This window comes from Vulpes vulpes, chromosome 11 (assembly GCF_048418805.1).
Source record: "Vulpes vulpes isolate BD-2025 chromosome 11, VulVul3, whole genome shotgun sequence".
Classification (NCBI taxonomy): domain Eukaryota; kingdom Metazoa; phylum Chordata; class Mammalia; order Carnivora; family Canidae; genus Vulpes; species Vulpes vulpes.
The window spans coordinates 89,547,279-89,570,523 of record NC_132790.1 but is presented as its reverse complement, the minus strand read 5'-3'; the positions used below and the strand labels follow the sequence as shown (position 1 = coordinate 89,570,523).

General features: G+C 41.3%; 1 protein-coding gene across 2 annotated transcripts in view; it reads left to right on the top strand.

The window, feature by feature from the left end:
• SLC9A9 (solute carrier family 9 member A9) overlaps positions 1–23,245 on the top strand; it is a 537,539-nt gene that overhangs the window by 400,840 nt on the left and 113,454 nt on the right. The window contains exon 13 of one of the 2 annotated variants that reach the window (XR_011995298.1): positions 20,893–22,442. Coding sequence is in view for 1 of the 2 variants with exons in the window: in XM_072727072.1 (XP_072583173.1) it covers positions 20,893–20,944 (52 nt within the window). In the remaining variant the exon portion in view is untranslated. The remainder of the gene's footprint in view (positions 1–20,892; positions 22,443–23,245) is intronic. The other variant, XM_072727072.1, reaches the window with a different exon arrangement.

Genomic DNA, 23,245 nt, shown 5'->3' with positions numbered 1-23,245 from the left:
AGATATATTCCTCTATATCCCCATTTTACCTAACTCTCTGTGTCTATTTCTATGTGTTAGGAAATTCGGCTGTATCTCCTGCTCTTGAAATTAGTGGCCTTAGGAATGAAAAAAAACCCCATAGTTCCCTGCAGTGCAATATCTCCTGTTCACCAGAACCTGGTGCTTCAGGGGTGTCTCCTGTGTTTGTTGGATGTGCCCTGATGTTGTTGGCTGAATCACTTTTGCCTTCAGTCCAACCAACCACAATAGCTCTTTGCCTGTTGTAGGTCCCTGTGTTATTAATGGGCCAGTCTGGGGCCACCTTGAGCTTGAGTTGAGTCAGAGCAGGCATTTGCCAGAGATGCAGTAGCATAAACTGCAGGTACTTTTTCTGTTTTGTCTCCTAAGAAACTCTTATTGGTGGGTGTGGCCTGTAGTCAGACCAGATGTCTGCCCCCTACCCACTGCTGATGATGCAGTCATATTTTTGTGTGTGGTTATCTTCCCCTCTTCCCAATTCAGGGGCACTTTGGGGTGGTGCTACCCCCCTTACAGCTGCTTGTACATTGTTAGGTTGGTGGCACTGCATTGCATGGGCTCCAGCCAAGAACACTTTTGAGGGGGCAGGTCGGCAGGAGAACATGGGGGCAGGGCAAGTGGCATTAGCAAAGTTTGCATGAGTCTGCTGTGGGAAGGAACTGAGGCAGAGGCCTGGTTGGAGGGTGCATGTCCACAGAGAATGTGGGGGTGGGGCACACTGTTAGCAAGTTAGGTGAGCAAGGGTGGACATTTTGCTGGTCCCACAGGTATAAGCGGGTCTAGATTGGGGCCTAGGGCAAGGAAATGGCTCCTGCCAGCTCCTTCATTTCCTGGAGAGGGCTCCCAATAATCACTGCTCCTCCAGCATATGCTCTGAGATTAGTAAACAAATCTCCCTCCCATAATACCCCAAGCATTTATTAACCTGCTGCTTCTATGCTTTATCTCGGCAAGGCTATTTGTTATGCTTTATTCTTAAGGGGGGAAACTCAGTTTCTTCTCACCCTTCTGATTCTCCCAAAGCTGAATCTGCTGATTTTTAAAATTCCAGGTATTAAGTCCCACTGATTATAAAAACTGGTGAGACTTGGCCTCTCTGGTTTTCAAAACCAAATGCTATGAGGACTCTTTTTCCCATGTCAGTTTCCTGTGCCTGGGGTGCCTGGGGTGAGAGTCTGTTTCTCTCCCTTCTCTGAGCTGATGGCATCCTCCCTCCTATAGACAGACCCACAAGTCATTTAGCTCCTGCCCACATCTCCACACTTCCTACTCTCTTAGATAAGAGAGCCTTCTCTCTACATTTAGCTGTGGAGAGTCTTCTGCTAGTCTTCAGATTATTTTCTGAGTTATTGATGCTAATGTGGGTGTTATCTAGTTGTATCCATGGGATGAGGTGAGCTTAGGATCTTCCTACTCCACCGTCTTCCCCAGAAGTTGGCTCCTGTCTTCTTTTACATCTTTTTGACAGATGTAACATAACTGAAGGATAGTAAAATAATGATGATTAATTTCACTATTATATCTAGGTCTCCCATCAGTCTTCTTGTCTTCTTATTAATTTTGTATTTTTTAACATCACTAAATAATGATGACATCATTTTTGGATGATAAAATAGCAAAATTTTTCAAGAGATGGAAAAAATATCATTATCAGTTTATAATATATCTTAGATTTTTAACAGGATCCAATGGACCTATGTAGTAACTATAAGGAAAAAATAATATTTTATTTGCTTACATAAATAGGACCTCTCTTTGTATTTTGGAGGAAGTATAAGAAATAATTTTTACAAGACATGAAATATCAATACTTATAAATAGAACTACTCAAAAAATAAACTAAAAAACTGGGACACCTGGGTGGCTCAGCAGTTGAGTGTCTGCCTTTGGCTCAGGGCATGATCCCAGAGTCCTGGGGTCAAGTCCCACATCAGGCTTCCCGTGGGGAACCTGCTTCTTCCTCTATGTCTTTGCCTCTCTCTGTGTGTGTCTCTCATGAATAAATAAATAAATAAAATTTTTAAAAAACCTCAAAAACTAAAATTAGGTCCAATGAATCCTGATGGTATACTGAGGATTAAGGGATATTAACTATGTAACTCACATAATAAATCATGATTTCATAAATATTATTTAAGATAAACTAAACTTCTAAAACATAAGCTGACCAGAACTTCCAAAATGGAAATAGGTTTTACATAATTTGTCCAGGTAAGCCACTAAACCAATAAACTAACCAAAAAAAAAAAAAAAAAGAAAAGGTAACATCAACTTACAGTGGGAGTGGGAAAGGGAGCTAATTAAAATACAGAATTATGGAACATGGAAAGAAAGAGGATAGTGTGACCTATGTACAGAAAAACAACAATAAACACAACAAAGCAACAAAACAGCATTTAGGTGGCCCAGATGAAGGCAACAAAGACTTCAAAGAAGCTATTATAAATATGTTCAAACAACTAACTCCAATCACATTTAATAATTAAAGGAAAGTATGATGACAATGACTCATCAAATAGGGAATGCCAATAAGGAGATAAAAATTATATTAAAAAATGGAAATTCCAAAGTTGAAAAGTGCAGTAGCTGAAATGGAAAATTCACTAGAATGGCTCAACTATAATTTGAGCTAGAAGAAGAAAGAATCAGTGAACTTGATGATAGGTCATTAAAAATTATTCAATCTGAAGAACTAAAGGGAAAAAAAGAAAAATGAACAGATCTTCTGAGACACTATTAAGCACACCAACATGCATGTAATGAGAACACCAGAAAGAGAGGAAAGAAAGGCAGGGGGAGTTTTTCAAGAAATAATGACTGAAATTTTCCCAAATGTGATGAAAAACATTAATCTATACATCCAAGTTCAATGAACTCCAAGTAGGAAAACCAAAATGGAGTTGTATATAAATATATTACAATAAAAATGTTGAAAGTCAAAGAGAAAGTCTTGAAAGTAATAGAGAAAAATGATTTATCACATAGAAGAAAATTCCAACAACATGAATAACAGCTAACTTCTTATCAGAAACAATGGAGTCCAAATGATAGTAGATAACATATTTGAAGTGCAGGGTGCCTGGGTGGCTCAGCAGTTGAGCAACTGCCTTCGGCTCAAGGCATGATCCTAGGTCCAGGGATAGAGCCCCACATGGCGCTCCCCACGAGGAGCCTGCTTCTCCTCTGTCTGTGTCTCTGTCTCTGTGTGTGTCTCTCATGAATAAATAAAATAAAATAAAATAAAATAAAATAAAATAAAATAAAAACATATTTGAAGTGCTTCAAAAAAAGCTGTTAGCCAAGAATACTATAACTAGCAAAATCATCTTTCAAAAATGAAGAACACATAAAGATACTCTAAGATAAACAAAGACAGAGAATGTGTAGCTAGCAGACCTACCTTCAAAAATTCTAAAGGAATTATTTTAAGTTGAAAGGAGATTACACTAGAGCGTAATTTAATATACATGAATAACTGAAAAAATGCTAGCAAAGAAAATTATGCATCAACTATAAAAGACAGCATAATTACATACTTCCTTTCCCTTCTTTTTGTAATTAATTTAAAAACAAGAGGATTAAAACAATATTTATAAAATTCAGTTGTGGGGCCTATAGCATATAGAGCTATATATTTGACAATAATAATATAAACAGGAAAGGAGACTGCATAGAGCAAGCAAGGAAGTGACATGAGATGATATTAACTTCAGTCCACAGGGAGAAATGAAAAGTACCAAAAATGGTAAACAAGAAGAGTAATACAAAAACTTTGTTAATATTTTTCTGGGTTTTTTCTTAGTTTCTTTTTCATTATGTAATTCATTTTTATGTAAACTATGTAAATCAACAATTATAACACTATATTGTGTTTGAAATATATATAGATGTGAGACCACATTATATACTACATTACATAGTACATTACTATTGTGTACTACATTATATACTACATTAATAGTACAAAGGAAGGAGAAGAGCATAGAATGGAGCAAATTTTCTAAATCTCACTGAATCAATGTTGTATATATCTGAAATAGAGTCTGATAAGTTTGGATGTGTCATGTAATTCCTAGAGCAATCACTAAGAAAATAACTCCAAAAATATATTTTAAAAGCCATTATAGAAATTTTTTAAAAACATAGAAAATTATCCATTTACTACCAAAGAAAGCAATAAAGGAAGAACAGAAGAATAAAAAATATATGAGACATAGAGAAAATAGTAAAATGGCAGAAGTAAACCTGATTATATTAATAATAACATTATATGTGAGTGAAGTAAATAATGTCATCAAAAGGCAGAGATCATCAGACTAAATTTAAAAAAAAAGAGATCCAACTAGATTCAAAGATACAAATAGGCTAAAAAGCAAAAGATAGAAAAAGATATACCCTGAAAACAGTAACTGTAAGAGAACTGGAGGGGCAGCCCGGTGTCTCAGGGGTTTAGCGCCGCCTTCAGCCCAGGGCGTGATCCTGGAGACCCAGGATCGGGTCCGTCTCAGGCTCCCTGAATGGAGCCTACTTCTCCCTCTGCCTGTGTCTCTGCCTCTCTCTCTGTGTCTCTCATGAATAAATAAATAAAATCTTAAAAAAAAAAACTGGAATAGTATACCAATAGCCAACAAAATGGACTGTGACATACCATGTTACTAAAGACCCTTTTATAATGATAAAAAGGCTCAATGCATCAGAAATCTATAACAGTTATAAATATGTTGATAAGAAGAAAACCCCAGAATACATGAAGCAAAACTGACAAAATGGAAGAAAGAAAAAAATACTGAAGAAATAATGGTACAAGTGACTTTCAGTTCTGTAAAAATTCACAAAGGCGCTACGTGAATTATCAGAATTTGAGAAAGACCACATCACACCACACTATAGCCATCTTGCTTTTAAATTTCAAATTCACTCTGTACTGTTATATGCTGACAATTGGGGAATAGGCATCTTTTACTAATTTCCATGTTTTAATCTTTCCTTCTCCTGAAAGTTCATTCTCACTGAAGTGATTTTAAAAGGTTTTATCATCTCCCCATGCTTATTAATTTGTTTGCTTCAGGTAGGCAGCATACAAAGTTGAAAGGAAACAACCTGAATCTAAAAACTGGTTAAAGTTAGACACTTGGGTGGCTCAGTGGTTGAGCATCTGCCTTTGGCTCAGGTCATGATCCCAGGGTCCTGGGATCTAGTCCCACATCAGGCTCCTTGCAGGGAGCCCGCTTCTCCCTCTCCCTGTGTCTCTACCTCTCTTTGTGTGTCTCTCATGAATAAATAAATAAAATCTTTAAAAAAATTGGTTAAAGTCTTGCTTCTGTTACTTACTACCTAATACCTTCTGCCAAGTAATCCCTACCAAGTGAATCTTTATGGATCTTAGCATTTTCATTTTTAAAGTGATATGGTAGGATGACATGATCTGAGGTCCCTTACACGTGTAGTTCTGAGCCTGATGTGAATTGTTTCCACCAAGCTCACTGTTAGGAAGGTCAGCAGGATCCAGGCTGCTGAGCCTGAGTTAGTGAGCTCCACCTTATTACTACGCCACTAGGGTACAATTTCAGTTTCTAGAAGACTTCTGAGAATGGTTAACATTTCTACAGAGTTCAGTAGTTTAAGTTGGAGCATTTAATAAAGCATGGTTGCCATTGGGCATAATAAGTGGGTTCTACTCTGGAACACTTTCATTCCTCCTGTTTAGGTCTTATGGTATGATCCGTACTCCTCACATCTGCAACTGGCAGACGCCACAACTTATATATAAATTCCCTGTGAAAACCTGATCCTGCCTAGGGCTTGGGACAGCGTATGTCAAATGGGCAGGAATATTCAGGCTCCCTAGAGAGATAGTAAAAAACAAACAAACAACAACAACAAAAACATTATTGTAACTTTAAGGCTGGAAACAAAGCTCTGTTTAAGATTTATTAAATTCAGGAGTTTCTTAAGAAATTTCAAATGCCTATAAACTTAAAGTTCCCAGTTCAAGCGAGACCTTTCTATAGCTGCATGCTTATGGATGTGAAACTTTCCATATGCAGGAAGGAAACAAGTAGCACAGCCAAACTGAGTCATTTAAAGAAAATTAATAAAGGGGATATTTACAAAGATAGGGGCTGGTTTTAGAAAACCAATGAGGGATAGTGCAGCACCCCAGGATCAGAATCCATGGGAAGCAGTCAACACTCTTTACTCAAAAGTGCAGAGAGAAGTATTGACCAGAACCCAGGGAGAGCAGCTGCCCAATTCAAAGCTGAGGCTTTGGGAGAGGGAGACAGACAACCTTGGTGACCTGGCAAGGAGGGAGCCTGAGGTATAAATATCTTGTCTTCCCTCTCTCTTCCCTCCTCCCAATATCCTGCCATTGCTTCCTTTAGGCCGGAAGCAATCCAAAGTTAGAGGGCAAGAGAATGCATTCAATGTAGTCCACATCAGGGAGCATCCTGGAGCCCAGAACAGGGTGGGGGAGAGGGGGAGAGTCTAGAGTTGCAAGTGAAAACAATTGTGAGGCAACAAAAACAATTGTGAGGTTATTCCACCCAGGTCAGAGTTAGGGTTAGTGAGGCAAACCTAGCCCTCAGGATGCAAAAATCTGCACTCTCAGGATCAGACAAATGCTCAGCACTTGCGTAGCCCATGGAGAGAGGGTGCCTCGCTTACCTCACCTAGTCCCAGCTCTGATTTCACCTAGAGACTTAGAGTTGTTTGCCATAGAATTAAGAGCAGGAATGTATTATCTTTTAATCTGCAAGCATTACGAGAACATTTTGATAAAAGATTTTAAAATATCTCTTTAGACTTTTCCCCAAGGAAGGGGCAGGTAATATACTACTCATATGTCCAGAGGCTGGTGTGCTTAATGGTCTGGTGTTGTTATCGAGCACTGGATTTTGATTATTTTGTGTGGGTGTGTCTTTGATTCCAACTGCACATTTTTTCACATCTTACCATTTCTAAAGTCAAGATGTGTCTTATAATGAAGAGTATCAGAAATATAATTAGCAGCACGTTTCTTCTTAGAAATACATAAAGTGATAGTGTGCTTCGTAATTGATGGCACCTTTGACTTAATGAAATTCAGCATAAGTACTTGGAGGATGTATCTGGTTTAACACATTTTTATATCTATCAAAATATCTAACATGTAATAATGGTCATCGTATATCTTCAACCAGGATTTCATGAATGTATGAAAGAAGTCAGTAAAGAGGGGAATTAATGAAAGAGTCCACTTGTCCTAGCCGGTATATACTTTTAGGGCTTAGGTAGTGTGGTGTCAGGAAAAATATCAGTTCATATCAATAGTTGTTTAAGCTGTCATCATGATCTTCTGGAATGATAGACTGAAAAAGCCTGAATGTTGCATTTGCCATGAGCATTCACTTAACTCTCATTATTTCATTTTCTGCCAAATTGATGCTAATTCTGTTCCCATGCTGTGCACTTTCTGCAATCTTCATGGTAATTTGAAAACCTGTTTTATAGCAGATTTTTATCCATTCCTTTCGTCTTCCCCTTTTTTATCTGCTCTAAGACAACTTCTTCCCAATGGCATTTTCATTAATTCTTGTCTCACATCCCTGATTTTAACCCTTTAACTGTGAAATCAAAGTGCAGTTTTTCAATATAATTCTAGCAGTAACCATGAATTCTTTTACTTTTTAAAGCTTAAACATTCAATTTCATTTCAACACAGCCCTAAATGCAAGCCTGTGCCTCAGCCTCATCGTAATAGCAGCTGGTTTGGTCAGAGAAAAACATTATTTTTCTAGTGATTTACTTTAATCCCTCTCAGCAAGAAACAAATTATTTTCCTCTCTTTTGATGAGTCATGCAATAGCAGCTTCCTAGCTTACCCATTATCTCTACCTGTCAATTTCCCTTTTAAAATTAAGATATTTATTCATGTTTAGCAAAAAAGCAAGATAATGCAATATTAAGACTAGTGTTTCTGATTTAATTTTTCTTGGAATAAGCAAAAAGTGTTTTTATTGAAAAAGGTAGTAGGGGTGTATCACAAAGCTGGATACTAATTATTAAAGGCATCACATGGCCTTCCAAAGTGGTAAGTATCCCAAAGGAGAGTGAGATTCCAGTTGTTTGTGGAGGTTATAGACAATAATCTACTTCCAAATGTGAGCTAAAATGATTTTGGTAACCATTATTTATCCCAAAGCTATTTTAATGTCTATTTCAGTGATGTATTAGTGTTGGTGAAACAATCTTCCTTGGCTACTTTTTCATGTTTTAAGAATACATAATTAGTAATTGTCTACCATCTCTAGGATGTTGGTGATAGCCAGAAGCAAACGATTTACTGATGAAAAACTATTGCAGAACCCAGTTGCAAGGGTTTTTTAATGGCTAACTTATAGAAATGGATTATAAATCTTTCTTTTTTATCTTTAATTACAAAAATGTGTAGTGTTACAATGATAACTTCAGATCTTCTTCCCAACCTCCATATGCTTTAGGTGATACACAAATATTACCTAGTGCACGTTCTAGCACTCCATAAGCACTCAATAGAAGTCAGCTGCTATTGTTATACTTTTACAGCTCCAACTAGCTTTTTATCCTCTGCCTCCCTTACTTCAGTGCCCCTCTCAAAACCTAGTGTCCTTTTGCCCTTGGGATTTGTTCTCACCTATTTCCATTTTATTCCTCAGGAGTCCATTTGATCCACTCACTTGTACCTTGGGTGCATACAAACCCTAATATTACCTCTCCCAAGTTTTTGCCTTTATGTCTAGTCCTCAATGAGGAATGAAGAGCTTTAGTTCATGCTAAGGAAATTTAAGATTAGAAATTATAGAAGGTCATAATTTGGGTAAGTAGCTTTCTCAAAACCTCTTGTAAATCACCTGCCCTACTAACAAGTAAAATCATTTGGGGACGAAGAGGTCAGAACCAACCATTGGAATTAAGCTTTTTCATCATTTGTGCTGTAGGTAAATGTCCATCAGCTTTGCAAAGTTTTGTTGTTCTCCCCTTGATTACTTTCAGGACACCATCTCACATAAATGTCTCCTGGTCATCATTTCCTTTGACTGAGTCACCTTTTCTCCTGCATTATTGCATAAAGAATTTTATGCTTCCCTAAATGTATGTTCCATTTATTTCCCTTCATTGTTGAAGTTCATTCTTGATTTTGGTAGATGATTTCTATAGAGAAAATATGTTCCTCGTATCCAGAGAACACATTCCCATCCAGCTCCTTCCCACTGAAGCCCGAGCACATCAAAGAATAACAATATAAAGACTTGCCCTGAGATGACACTTCAAACCCACATTGTACACCAAGCATGGTCTTTAAGGGAGAGCTGGGATTAGGCCACAATTACACCAGGAGTTCTTAATAGCTGGGGATGGTTTGGAGTGAGAGGAGATGCACTTTTGGTACTGCCATATGAGCCTGTTTGACTATGAAATAACCATCATGGTTTCTAGGTTTTAAGTTTTCCACTTCTCATTCAGACCTCTGACAGTTTGGGATTTATTTTCGACCACTTTTAGTTTCATACCAACATAGAAAGCAGACTCCTACAACAACCTTATATTCAGTAATAAGTTGTCTTCTTTTTTCTCATATAACATCTTCAGTTTGACATTAAGAAGATGCCCCACACAGAAACACACTAGAATTTAAACAAGCTAATCCACTTGAAAGGATAGTTTTTCTGGGGAATATGCACTTGGCTCTGATAAATCCCTAATTGCCCAAGTAGAGCACCCTGAGTGAAGCCTTAGGGAAGAAAGTCCCAGTAACTTGATAAGCTATTGCATCTATCTTCCCACCAAAGGATGTAGTGCGCTTATGGCTTAGGTCAAAACAAATTAGTCTAAGTATTCAGTCTCAATCCAGTTTCTGATTGACTGTATTCTGCAGCCTGAAATTAGCTTACATCTTGGCAGAACTAAGTCCTCCAAATTCAGAGGAAGTCTTGCCAAACTTAAAGAACAGGATGTAGATCTGTATTTGTGTCTGTGACATGTACTTGTTTATTGGTGTTTATTTTTCAAAGAACATGTTTTCCATCTACTTATATGTTCCTGGATGTATTTCTAAATTGTTAGACATTTTAAACACTAGCCCCAAGGCTCATCTACACATCCAAAGCACACCTACTCTAATTACTCCTTACACTGTAAATAAGCCTTCAATGGAGCCAGACTCACAAGGAAAGCCTACTTTAAGATCAGTTGAGGAAAAGATCATAACTCTTTTTTTTTTTTCAAGATTGTATTTATTTATTTGAGAGAGAGAGCATGCGTGCGAGCCAGGGAAGGGGCAAAGATGGGGTGAGAAAATCTCCAGCAGACTACACACTGAGTGCAGAGCCCAATGTGTGGCTTGATCCCACAACTCTGAGATCATGACCTGAGCCAAAACCAAGAGTCAGATGCTTAACTGTCCGAGCCACCCAGGTGCCCCTAAGACATAACTCTCATGCTGGAGATAGTCACAGCTAACTCTTCATTCAAAAGGCCTACGTAGCAAAGACAACATCAACAACCACCTTAGCAAGAATAGCAGCTACCACCTCTAAGCACTTTCTAGGTGAAGCCCTGTGCTGAGCCCCTTGAATGCATTATCTCACAGTCACTCCTGGAATAGTTACTATTCATATTCCATTTTATTAAAAAGGATATTGAGGCACAGCCTCTTGGCAGCAGTCACACACATAAATGATGGGACTAGCTGGTCAGGATACCTAACTCCTGATGATTATGCTGTGTAGCTCTTATCAGCTGTTAGCTGGTATGTTCAGTAAACTGTGTCAGCACAAGGTTAGAGACCAGACCCTTTGTTACTCAGGTCAGCATGATGATGCATAATCTCTAGGAGAAAAAAAAAGAAATGTGGGCAGCCATTGGACGCAAGGACAGGAATATCACATGAACCTTGATCCAGCCGGTTTCAATCTGGTAATCAGACATGTCCCACATATGGGAAAGTGTAACCTAGGAAACCAATCAGGAAACCAACAGATGACAGTGTGTCCATGCACTTGTGGAAACCCAGAGTGGCAGCTCTGCTCTCAGCAGCATCCCCAGACCTGTGTCTTACTCTTCTATGGGAGTTCGCAGTCATCTCACATGCTTCATGTCCCCACATTGTAGAACATCCTTTTCTTTCTTCACTTCACTGGCACATATGTCACCCTATCACTTCCCAAATTTAAAATCAGGGTTGCCTCTCAGTACACAGTAACCTTTGTGCTCTAAACCCAGTCTTCTGATACAAGTATAAAATCACCTACCCAGTTGCTGACCAAGAGACTCACTATCACACCTCTGATATAATCATCTTTTGCCTGAAAGCAAGAAAGAAATGGGGGGGGGGGCTGTTATTTTCCCTGATACTGAGCCCACGCTGACTACATTTGGGTATCTCCCACGTGGTTCTGTCCCATGTAGTGCATATTAGTCCAAACCGAAATTTTCTGCATCTATTGCTACTACATTTGTTCAGAAAATGTTCACCTCTTTCCAAGGTTATGAAAAATTACTCTCCTGAGCCTCTTTCCTACCAGCCTCTCTGTAAATAAGAAGCCCAAACTGTCTTCAAATACCAAGCATGACACACCCTTCTCTAGCTTCCATTAACATTCCCAGTCCACTGATCTTGACCTTGAAACATCCATTATACCTCGTTTATTCCTTAGACTTTACTGTTTGATCTCAACCTCCACTTCAGACAGCAAATAGCCAAAACTCTGAAGGGGGGGAGAGGCTATTTTTCTGGAGCTAATAAGAATGTGTAGAGCTAACCTTGCTTCACTCACAATAGATATGCTCAGACCCCACCTGACCCTGAGCTTGTTTCATTTTTCTAACAGGATATATGCCTCAGGAGAAATTCCCACACATACTTCTCCTATAATATGGTTAATGGCAGGGGTGAACGGTTCTGGTATCCTGAGTGGAAACTCAGAAACATTTCAGCACTTTCCTCTCCTTCACTTCACGGTCAGTTTGGCATGTGACACCACCACCCCTCTAAATATACATGCCTCAGATCCATCTCTTCTTTACCAACTCTATCTTCCATTAGGCTCTAATGGACTCTTGGGCAGACTATCACAATAGTCTACTACTAGATGAACCTTCATGCGTCCAGTTTCTTTCTTTAAAAAAAAATTATTTATTTATTTATTTGAGAGAGAGAAAGTACACACACAAGTAGGCAGGAGGGAGGGGCAGAGGGAGAAGCAGACTCCCCACAGCGGAGAGCTTGATTCAGGGTCCCATCCAATAAGATCATAACCTTAGCTGAGGGCAGATGCTTAACCTACTGAGCCATGCAGGCACCCATGCTTCCAGTTGCTTAATATCACAATTTTGCCACCAGTGATTTTTCTAGAACATAAATCTAATTATTTCAACTCCTACTGCCTGCAAGAAACAAAAACAAAAGCAAAAAAAAAAAAAAAAAAAGAAAGAAAAGAAAAAAGAAAGAAAGAAACTTTTCCTAAGCAGAGCATTCAAGGCCCTTTATAATTTTTCCTCAAGTTACTTTCTGTTCTCACCCAAAATAACTGCCTACTTCACCTTGCTTGAACCTTCACAGTCTAGCCACACAGTGCTATTTACCATGCCTTAAACCTCCTTGGTACTTTTAAACTTCTATGCTTTTGCCCATGCTGTGCCCTCAGCCAGCAGTGCCCTCTCCCACCCTCCTTTTCACTCACCATTAACCTCTGCTGTGATGGCTCAAGTCTATTGATAGTGATGTTGTGGGCTAGGAATGCCTGAAGCACACACCTGGTTGTATTACTCATACAGAGATCCCACAGACATTTTCTCCACCAGGGCCAATGTTGTGCCTGAACCAGCCCTTGTGATTTTCATCATGATTTCAGGATGCCCGCACTTCAGCAAAAAGCATCAGGAAACTGGGACGCCTGGGTGGCTCAGCAGTTTAACGCCTGCCCTTGGCCCAGGGTGTGATCCTGGAGACCTGGGATCGAGTCCCATGTCGGGCTCCCTGCATGGAGCCTGCTTCTCCCTCTGCCTATGTCTCTCCCTCTCTCTTTCTCTGTCTCTCATGAATAAATAAATAAAATCTTTAAAAAAAAAGCATCAGAGAACTTTGAGGAATAAGATTTATTACTTACACATCCTGGAGGGCATACTCAATATGCTTGAGGCCATACAGCAAGGTTGTGGGCAGAGAGAGAGAAGGAGCAGAACCTGGGGTTCTGCCTTTATAAGGGTCCAACGTGGAGTATCTAGGTTTTCACTTTTTCACTCTTTAATGACTAATGTAAAGCATAAGAGCAAGAACTAGGTCATGGGAAATCAGAAGTGGGATCACTCAAGTGCTCAGTCATCTAGGTTACCCAGGGCTTTCTGAAAGGGGAAACTTCATGAATGGGACAGCTTAATTCCTTGTCTGGTTGTTTAGCTCGTAGCTGTATCATACAGCTGGCAATATGTTTATTCAAGACGGATATATTTTGAAATGGATGCCTCAGCAAACAAAAGCTTAATGTCAGGCACTTGCACTACCAGTCAAAAACCTTAATGTCAGGCATTTCCACAACACTCACTCTTCAATGTCCTACTCCTTTGTGAAATGTACCCAACCTCTCTACAGCCCATCTTGGGTGGGCTATTCGTTGGTGTGCTCAAATAACTCTGTGTACCAAGCTGACCTCACCATACCATAGCTCTTTGTTTCCAATGCCAGTCTCCCTATTAGACCTTGGGCCATTGAGGACAGGAATCCTGTCATTGACCTTTACATCCTGGCCTATGTCATTTATAGAAAAATCTACTCTTGGCTTTAACCTATATTGTATTTACCATCCAGTGCAGGCTATATCAAATTTTTTCCTAACAATAACAAGAGCAATAAGAACATCAGCAAATGTTTCATGAGAGCTTTGGAGGTGGCAGCCAATATTTTATACACTTTATATGTATAAACTTATTTTATCCTTATATTAGCCTTATACTAGCCATATATATCCTTAAATTAGCCTTATATTATCCTTATATTATCTAATATAATATTAGATATTATATTAATATCCTTATATTATCCTTATATATATTATACATATATATATAATACACACACACACACACACACACACACTTCTTATCCCCATTCATTTCTGAGAAAACAGGTTTAAGTAATTTGTCCCAAGGTGACAAATCCAGTAACTGATAGAAATGAGATTTGAACTCACACAGCCTGGCTCCATGGTCCCAACTCTTAACTATTGTGCCACATTGAAATAATGGAATGGGGGATCCCTGGGTGGCTCAGCGGTTTAGCGCTTGCCTTTGGCCCAGGGCGCGATCCTGGAGTCCCGGGATCGAGTCCCACGTCGGGCTCCCAGCATGGAGCCTGCTTCTCCCTCCTCCTGTGTCTCTGCCTCTCTCTCTCTGTGTGTGTCTATCTCTATCATAAATAAATAAATAAATCTTTAAAAAAAAAAAAAAAGAAAAAGAAATAATGGAATGAAGCGAGATGAGTTTTTTTGTGTACTTTAGTTTCATGTTCTTATTTCCTCAAAACAAATTTAAAATGTTTGAGTGATTAATTAAACTAATTTTGGTCATACTCAAGCTCCACTAGTTATTTACTCAAGTGAGATGGGATGGAGGTGATGAAGCGCCAGATTTTGGCCCCTGTGTGATGTTCTCACAGCTACATGCTGGTCCCCAAACCTCTCTCTGGGGGTGTCTTGCACACTCTTCCTTTGTCCTGCAATATTTATGTGCTTAATATCCAGTCACTTTTCCCTTATTGAAAATGTCATTTTTTTATACTTAGCAGTCAAACACAATTCTTAGAGAAAATGGTTTCTCCTCCCCCACCACCCGGCCCCTGTCAGCAGGGGCTCAAAGAACCAAAATTGCACCTAGGACTATTGGGATTCACACAATAAGACTAAGCCCTAGAAATATTTCATTGCTTTTCTGGAGGTGCTAAATGATAAGGATCAGAATGGATTTTGTTGACTTTAATGGGAAAAGTGAGCCTTTTGTTAGTTACTCCTCTTGCTTCCCCTCCAAGAAAAACCCAACTCTGGAGCATTCTTTTCGGCCATGACTGGATATGGGAGCATCCTGAGATTTCAATATGTCTAATAAAACTCACCAAAGAATGGAGGTGCGATAGGAAGGAAGGTGCATTATGGTAGCACAGAGATGTGTTTTGCTCTGAAAATGGAGCTGGATGCTCATTGTAAATGAGGAACCCGGAGTGAGATGTTTGAGAGCACAGCTGGGAATATCTGCAAAGCTCACTTTCATTTTCATTTGAATACCATAGAGGCAGCACTCGACTCGCTTAAAATTAAAAGGTACATCAGGAATGCAAAACATTGTATAAAATTTTAACCAGTCTTTCTAGTTGCTTTATAATCTCTTTCTGGTTCTTCATCTCTCTGTATTTTGATAAATGTTTTGGGGGCTGTGTGATTGTCCATCCATCCACCCCTGGCTTCCCCTTTCTAAAGCTGCAGGCACCTTTGCAATTCTTTCCCTACCACGCGCACCTCTCTCTATAACCACCTGGTGCTTCCTTTTCACCTTCTGTCTCTCTCCAGTTTTTCTGCTCAGCTCCACCCATACCCTTCTCTTGCTCTTGGTCTTCAGACACCTTCCTTTCCTTTTTCATTGCCCTCTTACTCCACCAGCCTGCCAGGAAGTTTGGAATAAATTCCAATCTGGGAAATTTGGCTCTCCTTAAATAGAAATGATGTTTTACTATGAAATCCCTGATGTGCACTGGCCACTCACTGTGCTTAACTGTAGGTATTCCTATACTTTCAAGGGTTGTCCATTGCACAGCTGGGGACTAGGAGGGCTGATCTTGAAATTAGTTACCAGTGAGCATGGTAGTGAGCATTGGCTCCAACGAATCTTTTTAAGTACTGATAATAATAAAAATAATAACAGGACAATGGCTGCTAACATTTCTTGAGAGCTTACTAGGTACCAAGTCCTAAGCTAACCACTTTCATAAGTATTTTCCCATATAACCTTTACCAGAACCCTGGGTAGCATGTTCTGTTATTATGGCCATTGTGCTAATGAGGAAAAGGGAGCACAGTGAGTGATGCAGATCGCACGGCAGTGAGAGGCTCTGAAGAGCTGTGTTTCACTGATACTTCAACAACCATAGGGTAGTTGTGAGTCCTGGGTTTCCAGCTAGGACCAGTATATCATAAAGAGCACTGGCTTGGCCTGTATGGCTGCATATAACCAGACAGGTGAACACAGGTTGGGCCAGAGTTGCCATAGTCAGAGCAAGGTGATCACAGGTGCCAGAGAAAGGGTTTGGTCTGGGAATAGAAAACAGAGTTGGAGATATACAGCTACTTAGAGTCCAAGTCAGCAAAAACATTATGTGATGGGGGATCCAAACCAATGTAGGGCAATAAGATGGATGGTCCATGGTGGTAATCAGAAGGGGAGGGACAGTAGTGGAAAGTTCAGGAAAGGAGGTGGTGCACCAGAGATGCCCAGTGGTGGCCATGCTGGAGTTTGGAGGGAGAGGATTCAGTCAATGGGAGAGGCACTGGCAGATCCGGGTAGGGCTACAGCTCCAGGATCCTACTGAGTAATAGGGCTCGGAAATAAAGACAGGTCCAGTTAGCACCCCTGGGGCGCCGTGTCCAGATCAGATGAACAGAAAGGGTAGCTTAACACCACAGGACAGTGCAAAAGAGCCTTGGATATCACCTAAGGAGGTTGGACTTCGTCCCATATACCTGTGATCTCTTACCTGGGGAGCCGCTGCGAACACACATGGCACCACAAGCTGTGTGACATCGTGTCTTCTTTCCATTCATCTCTCAAAGCCCATAGTGTGTAAATGATCTTTCATACCTAAGAGTGAGTGGATTCAAGGTTAACCCTAAGAGAATGCCACTTTCACACTCTGACTTGCTTTCTTGAACAGAAGAATAAGAGGTACAGAGGCAGCTGGCATGTTTGCTTAACCCTGGGGATGCTGTGTGAAGGTGCCAGGCATGCTGATGTCAGTTTATAAGCCACAATAGAGAAAAGGTAGAAAATTGCCCTCGGAAGCAATGGGGAGTTAGTCTGGGGAAGTAGGGCAGAGAGTAGGGCAGACAACAACTGTGTTTTACTTGTAAGGACTTCTATAATGTTTCAGTTTTATTGTTTTATTGTGTCTGTGTCTTTGTCTGTGTATTATAAACTTGAAAAAATGTATTAAATTTGACCATCAGGTAATCAGTTCTGTGCTGAATTAACAGGTAGGAGGGAGCACAGAGCTCATCTGCGAATGTACGGTTGCAGGCAGGAAATCAGAGCAATCTAACTGGCAGATGATAAGAATTTTAAAAAGAGAAAGAATAGTAGCCAGGGACCATTTAACGTGGGCATAAAGAGGTTCATATAGCACTTGGAAATCATTATAACACAGCGAGTGTTAGACTTTATGGGGCCAGTGGTGATGCTGAGACCTCCAGTAAAGATCCGAGTATCCCCATCACTCCCTGTTTAAGGAGGCAAGGAGCCAGGTAATATAATTTAGCAAGATTTTTATCAAAAGGAGCTAAAAATCACAAGTAAAAGAAGGCATTGTTCTTATGACAGTAAATGTTTTAGGTTTTTCTAATTCAATCTGCCAAACTGCATGCTCTGTGAGGGCAGGAACCACATGTGTTCTGCTCACCCCAGCTGCCCCAGGAGGGAAGTAACTTCTATGGAGTTTCTCTTTCCTCAAGCCACTCGAGATGCTTAGTCTGCTCCAGGCCAAGAAGGGCTACGGGCCTGGTCCCAGGAGCAGACCCTGACCTTCCATGAAACGGGAGCAGGGAGGAGGCGTTGTTCTTGCTCCCAGTAGAACAGCATTTCTCAGGCCTCTGCGGGGCTCTTCACCGAGTCCCCCATAAAACTGAAGAACTTAATCCACTGCCATCATTCCTCAGCTCCATCTGGCTGCTGGAATAATTGAAACTAGAAATGTCTGCTTTGATTGCTGCTGGAAAGGAAAGCTCAAATTTTCGCGGAAAACCTCAGTACTGCCTCAAACCTTCAATATGGGGTTTCTTGTGAAATTCGATTTTCTGTTCTTTCCGGTTCTCTAGACAGGGAACCTGAAAGAGGCCCTAAACAGATGCAGCAGCAGGAAGGCCCCGGGGTTCCATTCACAGCTCAACAGGTGCCAGGGAGCCCTCTGGGGAGGGGCACGGGGAGATGGGGGATCTGGGCTTATGGAGAAATAAAGGCTCCTGGAGGCTCCCAGCATCAGCCACGGAGCTCAGGCCCCACAGAGCCTTGAACATGACCCAGCCTCATGAGAGAGAGGGCCAGGGTGTCCCCACACTCGTGCCTCACTGTTCCCGCCTTGGGAGGCTGGGCCTGAACCCACCCTCCACTCTCTCTCTCCCCTACCCCTCCCTCATGTCCTCCCTCTCCCTCCTCCTCTAGCCTTCCACCCTCGGTGCCCCTTGGCCTGCTGGGCTCCAACTGGACTTCTCTCTCCCCCCTCCCCTGCCCTCTCCTTGCACTGCCTCCTTCCTCCCTTCTCACTTTAGGAGGCCAATGCCTTATCCATGAGGCCACAGGGTGACTCTCCCCTCTCCCTTTGTCTCTCTCCTCACCCCTCCTTCTCTCTCCCCCCTGACCCCTTTCCCTCCCACCTTCCTTCTCTCTCTCTGACTTCAAATAGATCAAATGGCTCTTTCTAGTCAGAGAAAATCAAAAGTGAGTCCCCACCAGAGGCTCTTCTCAGTTCCACATACAATAAATAGCTACCCATTTCACCCCCTGGGTTAGAAAGAAGAGGCTATTCATGCCCAGAAGACACTGATTTTTGAAGTATCGGAGGTATTTTAAACAAGCTGTCTCTGCACCACTTTCCTTTCACAGGCCAGCAGTCTGCCAACTGGTGGCTTCTGACCCTGCTTTCCCCTCCCCCACCTGGAGAACAGGACTGCAAGGGGACCAAAGGAGTCTTTACGGGGGAGTTAAAGGGAAGACCCTAAAGCTCTAGGAACTGCAGTGTTCACAGGAAAGGCTCTGGAGAGCTTGAGCCAGGTGTCTGAGGTTCTGAGCTGTGCCTCCCCGCCCTGCCCCCTCCAGTCCCCCCAGCCTACCCCCACAACAGTCAGAGGCCCACTCTCTGGAGCAGAGGAAATTCAAGCTTCAGGCCCCTCAATTGCTCTGGCCCTTTCGAGGCCGTGGGAAGAGACCCAGCATCATGATCCCATGGTCCTGTGTTTTTGCAAGATCTGCAGAAGGAATATATTTTAACCACAGTTGGGTTTGATGACAGTTTCTTTCCACTACTGTTTCCCCTCAGTTGTACCTCTCCCCTGGTCAAGTGGCCCTGGAGTGGGCATTTGGGGGATCTGACTACAGGGAAGCTGGGCTGGGAATGCATTTAGTTTATATTGAGTAGGGTAAGTGTGTGTGGTCCGCAGTCACTTCTGTGCATGGGCAAGTCGTGGCTGGCCATCCAGCGCAGGGAGGACTCACAAGAATAGTGCCACAAGGCTGAATCAAAGGTGGATGTGTCCTATGGCACCAGGCTTCAGACGTCTGTGGGTAGTGTTAGAAAAACAAGGCTTGAAATGCACTGAGCCTAAAGCTAGTCTGTGGGAAATTCTTCTAATCATGAGATGTGTAAGATTCCGAGTGGAGGCTTCCATTCTCATTGGTGCCCTATCAGAGGCAGAAATCAGGAATATATTCAGTGATGCAGTACGCACACTGCTAAGCACACTGCGCTTTGTTCATGGGACTCGCGTGACATGAAGTTTATCAGGAATCTTGTGTTTGCACAATTAACCTCGAGCAGCACTGCACACAGCGAGCATGTCTGGTAAGGAGGCATGCTTTAGTGCCTCCCAATCATCAATAATTTTGATCGATCTTGCTAGAGAAAAGGTTACCTTATCTTCCTATTCTCTCTTGTACAAAATCATTGCCACATAAAGGAAGCATCAAAGTATACAGGCAAAACTTACAGAGGAAAAAGTTATTTTAGAAGTATGCCAGGCAGTTAATGAATCTGAATATTATTTATTTTATGCATTTGGAGATGTCTGCTGCATTTGCCAGATTTTTTTTTTAATTTTTATTTATTTATGATAGTCAGAGAGAGAGAGAGAGAGAGAGAGAGAGGGGCAGAGACACAGGCAGAGAGAGAAGCAGGCTCCATGCACCGGGACCCTGATGTGGGATTCGATCCCGGGTCTCCAGGATCGTGCCCTGGGCCAAAGGCAGTCGCCAAACCGCTGCGCCACCCAGGGATCCCCAGATTTTTTTAATTAGGAAACGTTTTGTAATTTATTTTTTTCCTTTCTCAAGAGCCACTTCCAAACCTAATTTTATAGATGTATTTTTGTATTAATTCTCTTAAAGAGAGGCCCCCCTCCCCAAATTGTTTAAGCCTGAGGCCCTGCAAACCTGGATCGTCTCGACTGGGCAGCCTCAGTGAGCATCTGGACAAAAGAGTGGGGTTTCTTTTGCCTCCAGGAGCCTGCTCCATCTCGAGCCCCCACATTCCCAGAGCAGTTTGGTCAGCGAGTTCTACGAGGTTAGCATGATCTCTATTTTCCGTGGAGGTCTGTTTTTTTGAGGGCTCCTATCCCAGGTTCTCAGGCTCCTGCTCTAATCAGGAGACAGCAGTGAGGAACAGCTGGTGGTGCTCAATCTCACTGGCAGTGCTGAGGCCCAGCTGTACAAGTTCTCATTCTGACATAAATCCATTTGAGGTTCTTTGGATTCAGGGAGAGGTAGGATGGTTTTCTGTTAAACTTTTCCTCTGATTTGTACCATATTTGGTTCAGGTGTCCGGCCACCCAAAACTGTCTCGTGTATCCACAGCAAGGCCCTTAACCAGCTTTCTGATTTCTTTAACAGAGTTGGTGTGGAGCTAGAAGAAGAGCTGAAGGAGGCGCCCACCTCACACCAGGCAAGTCAAAGAAGTCAATTCATAGAGTATAGAGATACGAAATGCTCTGTCCCGTGGAATGGTCCATGCTTGTCCAGCATGTGGCCAAGGGGCTCAACCTGGAAGGGGTTGCATCCACTGATAAAACACATTCAAGGACTATAAAATACCCGGTAATTCAGGACATCAATAACCTTTGCATCACCTTTAGAATGCTTAGAACTAGCATGCCCCGCGCCCTCTCTGAGGCAACAGGAAGCTGGAAACTCTACAGTGTAGAAGCAAGAGCATGGATCTGGGAATGAGGTAGTGTGGAGTTCAAATCCCTGCCTACAGACTTGCTAACTAGGTAATCCCAGGGAAATGTAGTCAATGCATGTCCAATGCATGTTGGGCACACAACAAATGGACCTCTTTCTCCCACATGGCTCCTCATTAATCGTGTCTAGGTGTATAGAACTATTGAAACATTGAAAATTTGCAAAAGCACAGCAAAACTGTCTAGGTGATCCATTCCTCACTGAGCTGAGCAACCATTATCTGCAGCGACCTGAAAATCCTTAGGGAAATCTGCTCAGAACAATGTGCTGTTCCCTCGAGTGCAGGAAGTGTATTGTCCTAACTCTGAACTGGAACCTGACATCCCAGTACAATCTGCCACTGGCAATTTTGCATCAGCCATTTTTAACTCAGTACTTAAACAATTGTGTGGAAATGTTGCGCCTTTTGTTGAAGTCGTAATCCGATAGACACGATAGAATAATGTCATAAATAAGTGATGTTGCTTAATGACTCGTGTTATGATCATACCTGGATTTGAAGAGGATCCGTCTCTCATTTTGTGATTTTTTTTTTTCTGTCTATCATGCCATCAGCAGGGCACAGCTGGTTAGTGCTGCTGAACAAAATGCTGCTACCTTCCTGGTTTACATAGACATAAAGAAGGAATGATCCTGTGCTCTATAAAAAAAGGGCTGGAAAATTAAGTTGGTGATGATCCTGGCTTATTGTACTTTGAAATTTTTTTTGTGACATGTGTTTCAAGGCCAGGCAGATGCTTGTTTTCACAGACTCGTATCCCAGGAAACACACCTAACTGCAGGAGTGAGCACAGCAGGGGTGCCAGCACATTGGGATTGGGGCCAGCTCTGTGTGACCTTAGGAGGGAGATCAAAGCCCATCTCCCTATACGAGTGGGCTGTAATGAGTAGTTAGTAAGGTCTGGTGGTGGCTGATTTTTGAAAAAGCATTTTCATCTCATGTAGGCCAACTAATCCATTCTCCTACCTTCAAGCAAAACTTTTATCTAAATTCTATCTTTCTCTTCTTTTTCTTTAAAAGAAAAGAGATAGAATAAGAAAATTCATCAAAGAAAATTCTCTGTCTTTCTCTAGCTGCCTATATTTTGAAATCACATATAATTATTGTGAAGTCTGGGCGCCTGGGTGGCTCGGTGGTTGAGCATCTGCTTTCGGCTCAGGTCATGATCCTGGGGTCCTGGGATCGAGTTCTGCATCAGGCTCTCTGTGAGGAGCCTGCTTCTCCCTCTGCCTGTGTCTCTGCCTCTCTCTGTGTGTCTCTTGTGAGTAAATAAATAAAATCTTTTAAAAAATAATTTTGAGGGGAGATTACCTACCAGCTTAACTCCTTCCTTTTACAATTTAAACATTTCATTTTAGCTCATTTACAGGATTGTTAGTTAATTTATTAATAACTCCTTGGTGTATTTTTCTGTTAGAGAAATGAGACAGTGCAACCAGGTACAGTGAAAACTACACTGTATTTGGATCTTGGACAGATTTTTTTATGTCTTTGGGTCTCAGTTTCTATCTGTAAAATGTGGACAATAATAATGTTTACTTCCTCAGGTTGGTATGACAATCAAGTGAAATTATATTTATGAAAACTATGTAACTTAATTAATTTAGTTGAACCCACCTCTTTAGGACAGTGAACACATATACTAAAATAATAGTATAATATTTTGAGAGATTTTCAAATTCAATAAATAATATTAGTCGGAGCAAAAAGTCAAAACCAGAGGAGCATAAAGAATCATGAATGAGTAGATCATAAGGTCCTGTGGGCTTGCTTAGTCAAACCACAAGTAAGCTTTGGTAGCCAAGGGGGAAAGGAAGAAAAATGAATGAACAATATATTAAATTATTACCATTAGGGGGAAAAATCATACTCTCAAGTGGTACAAAACTCCACAGCCCACTGTTTTACAAGAAATTTCTCACTTGGGGCTTCCCGTACAGGACACATAAAGAGCTACACAAATGTCAGCTAACTAATCTTATAAGTCATACCATTCCTACT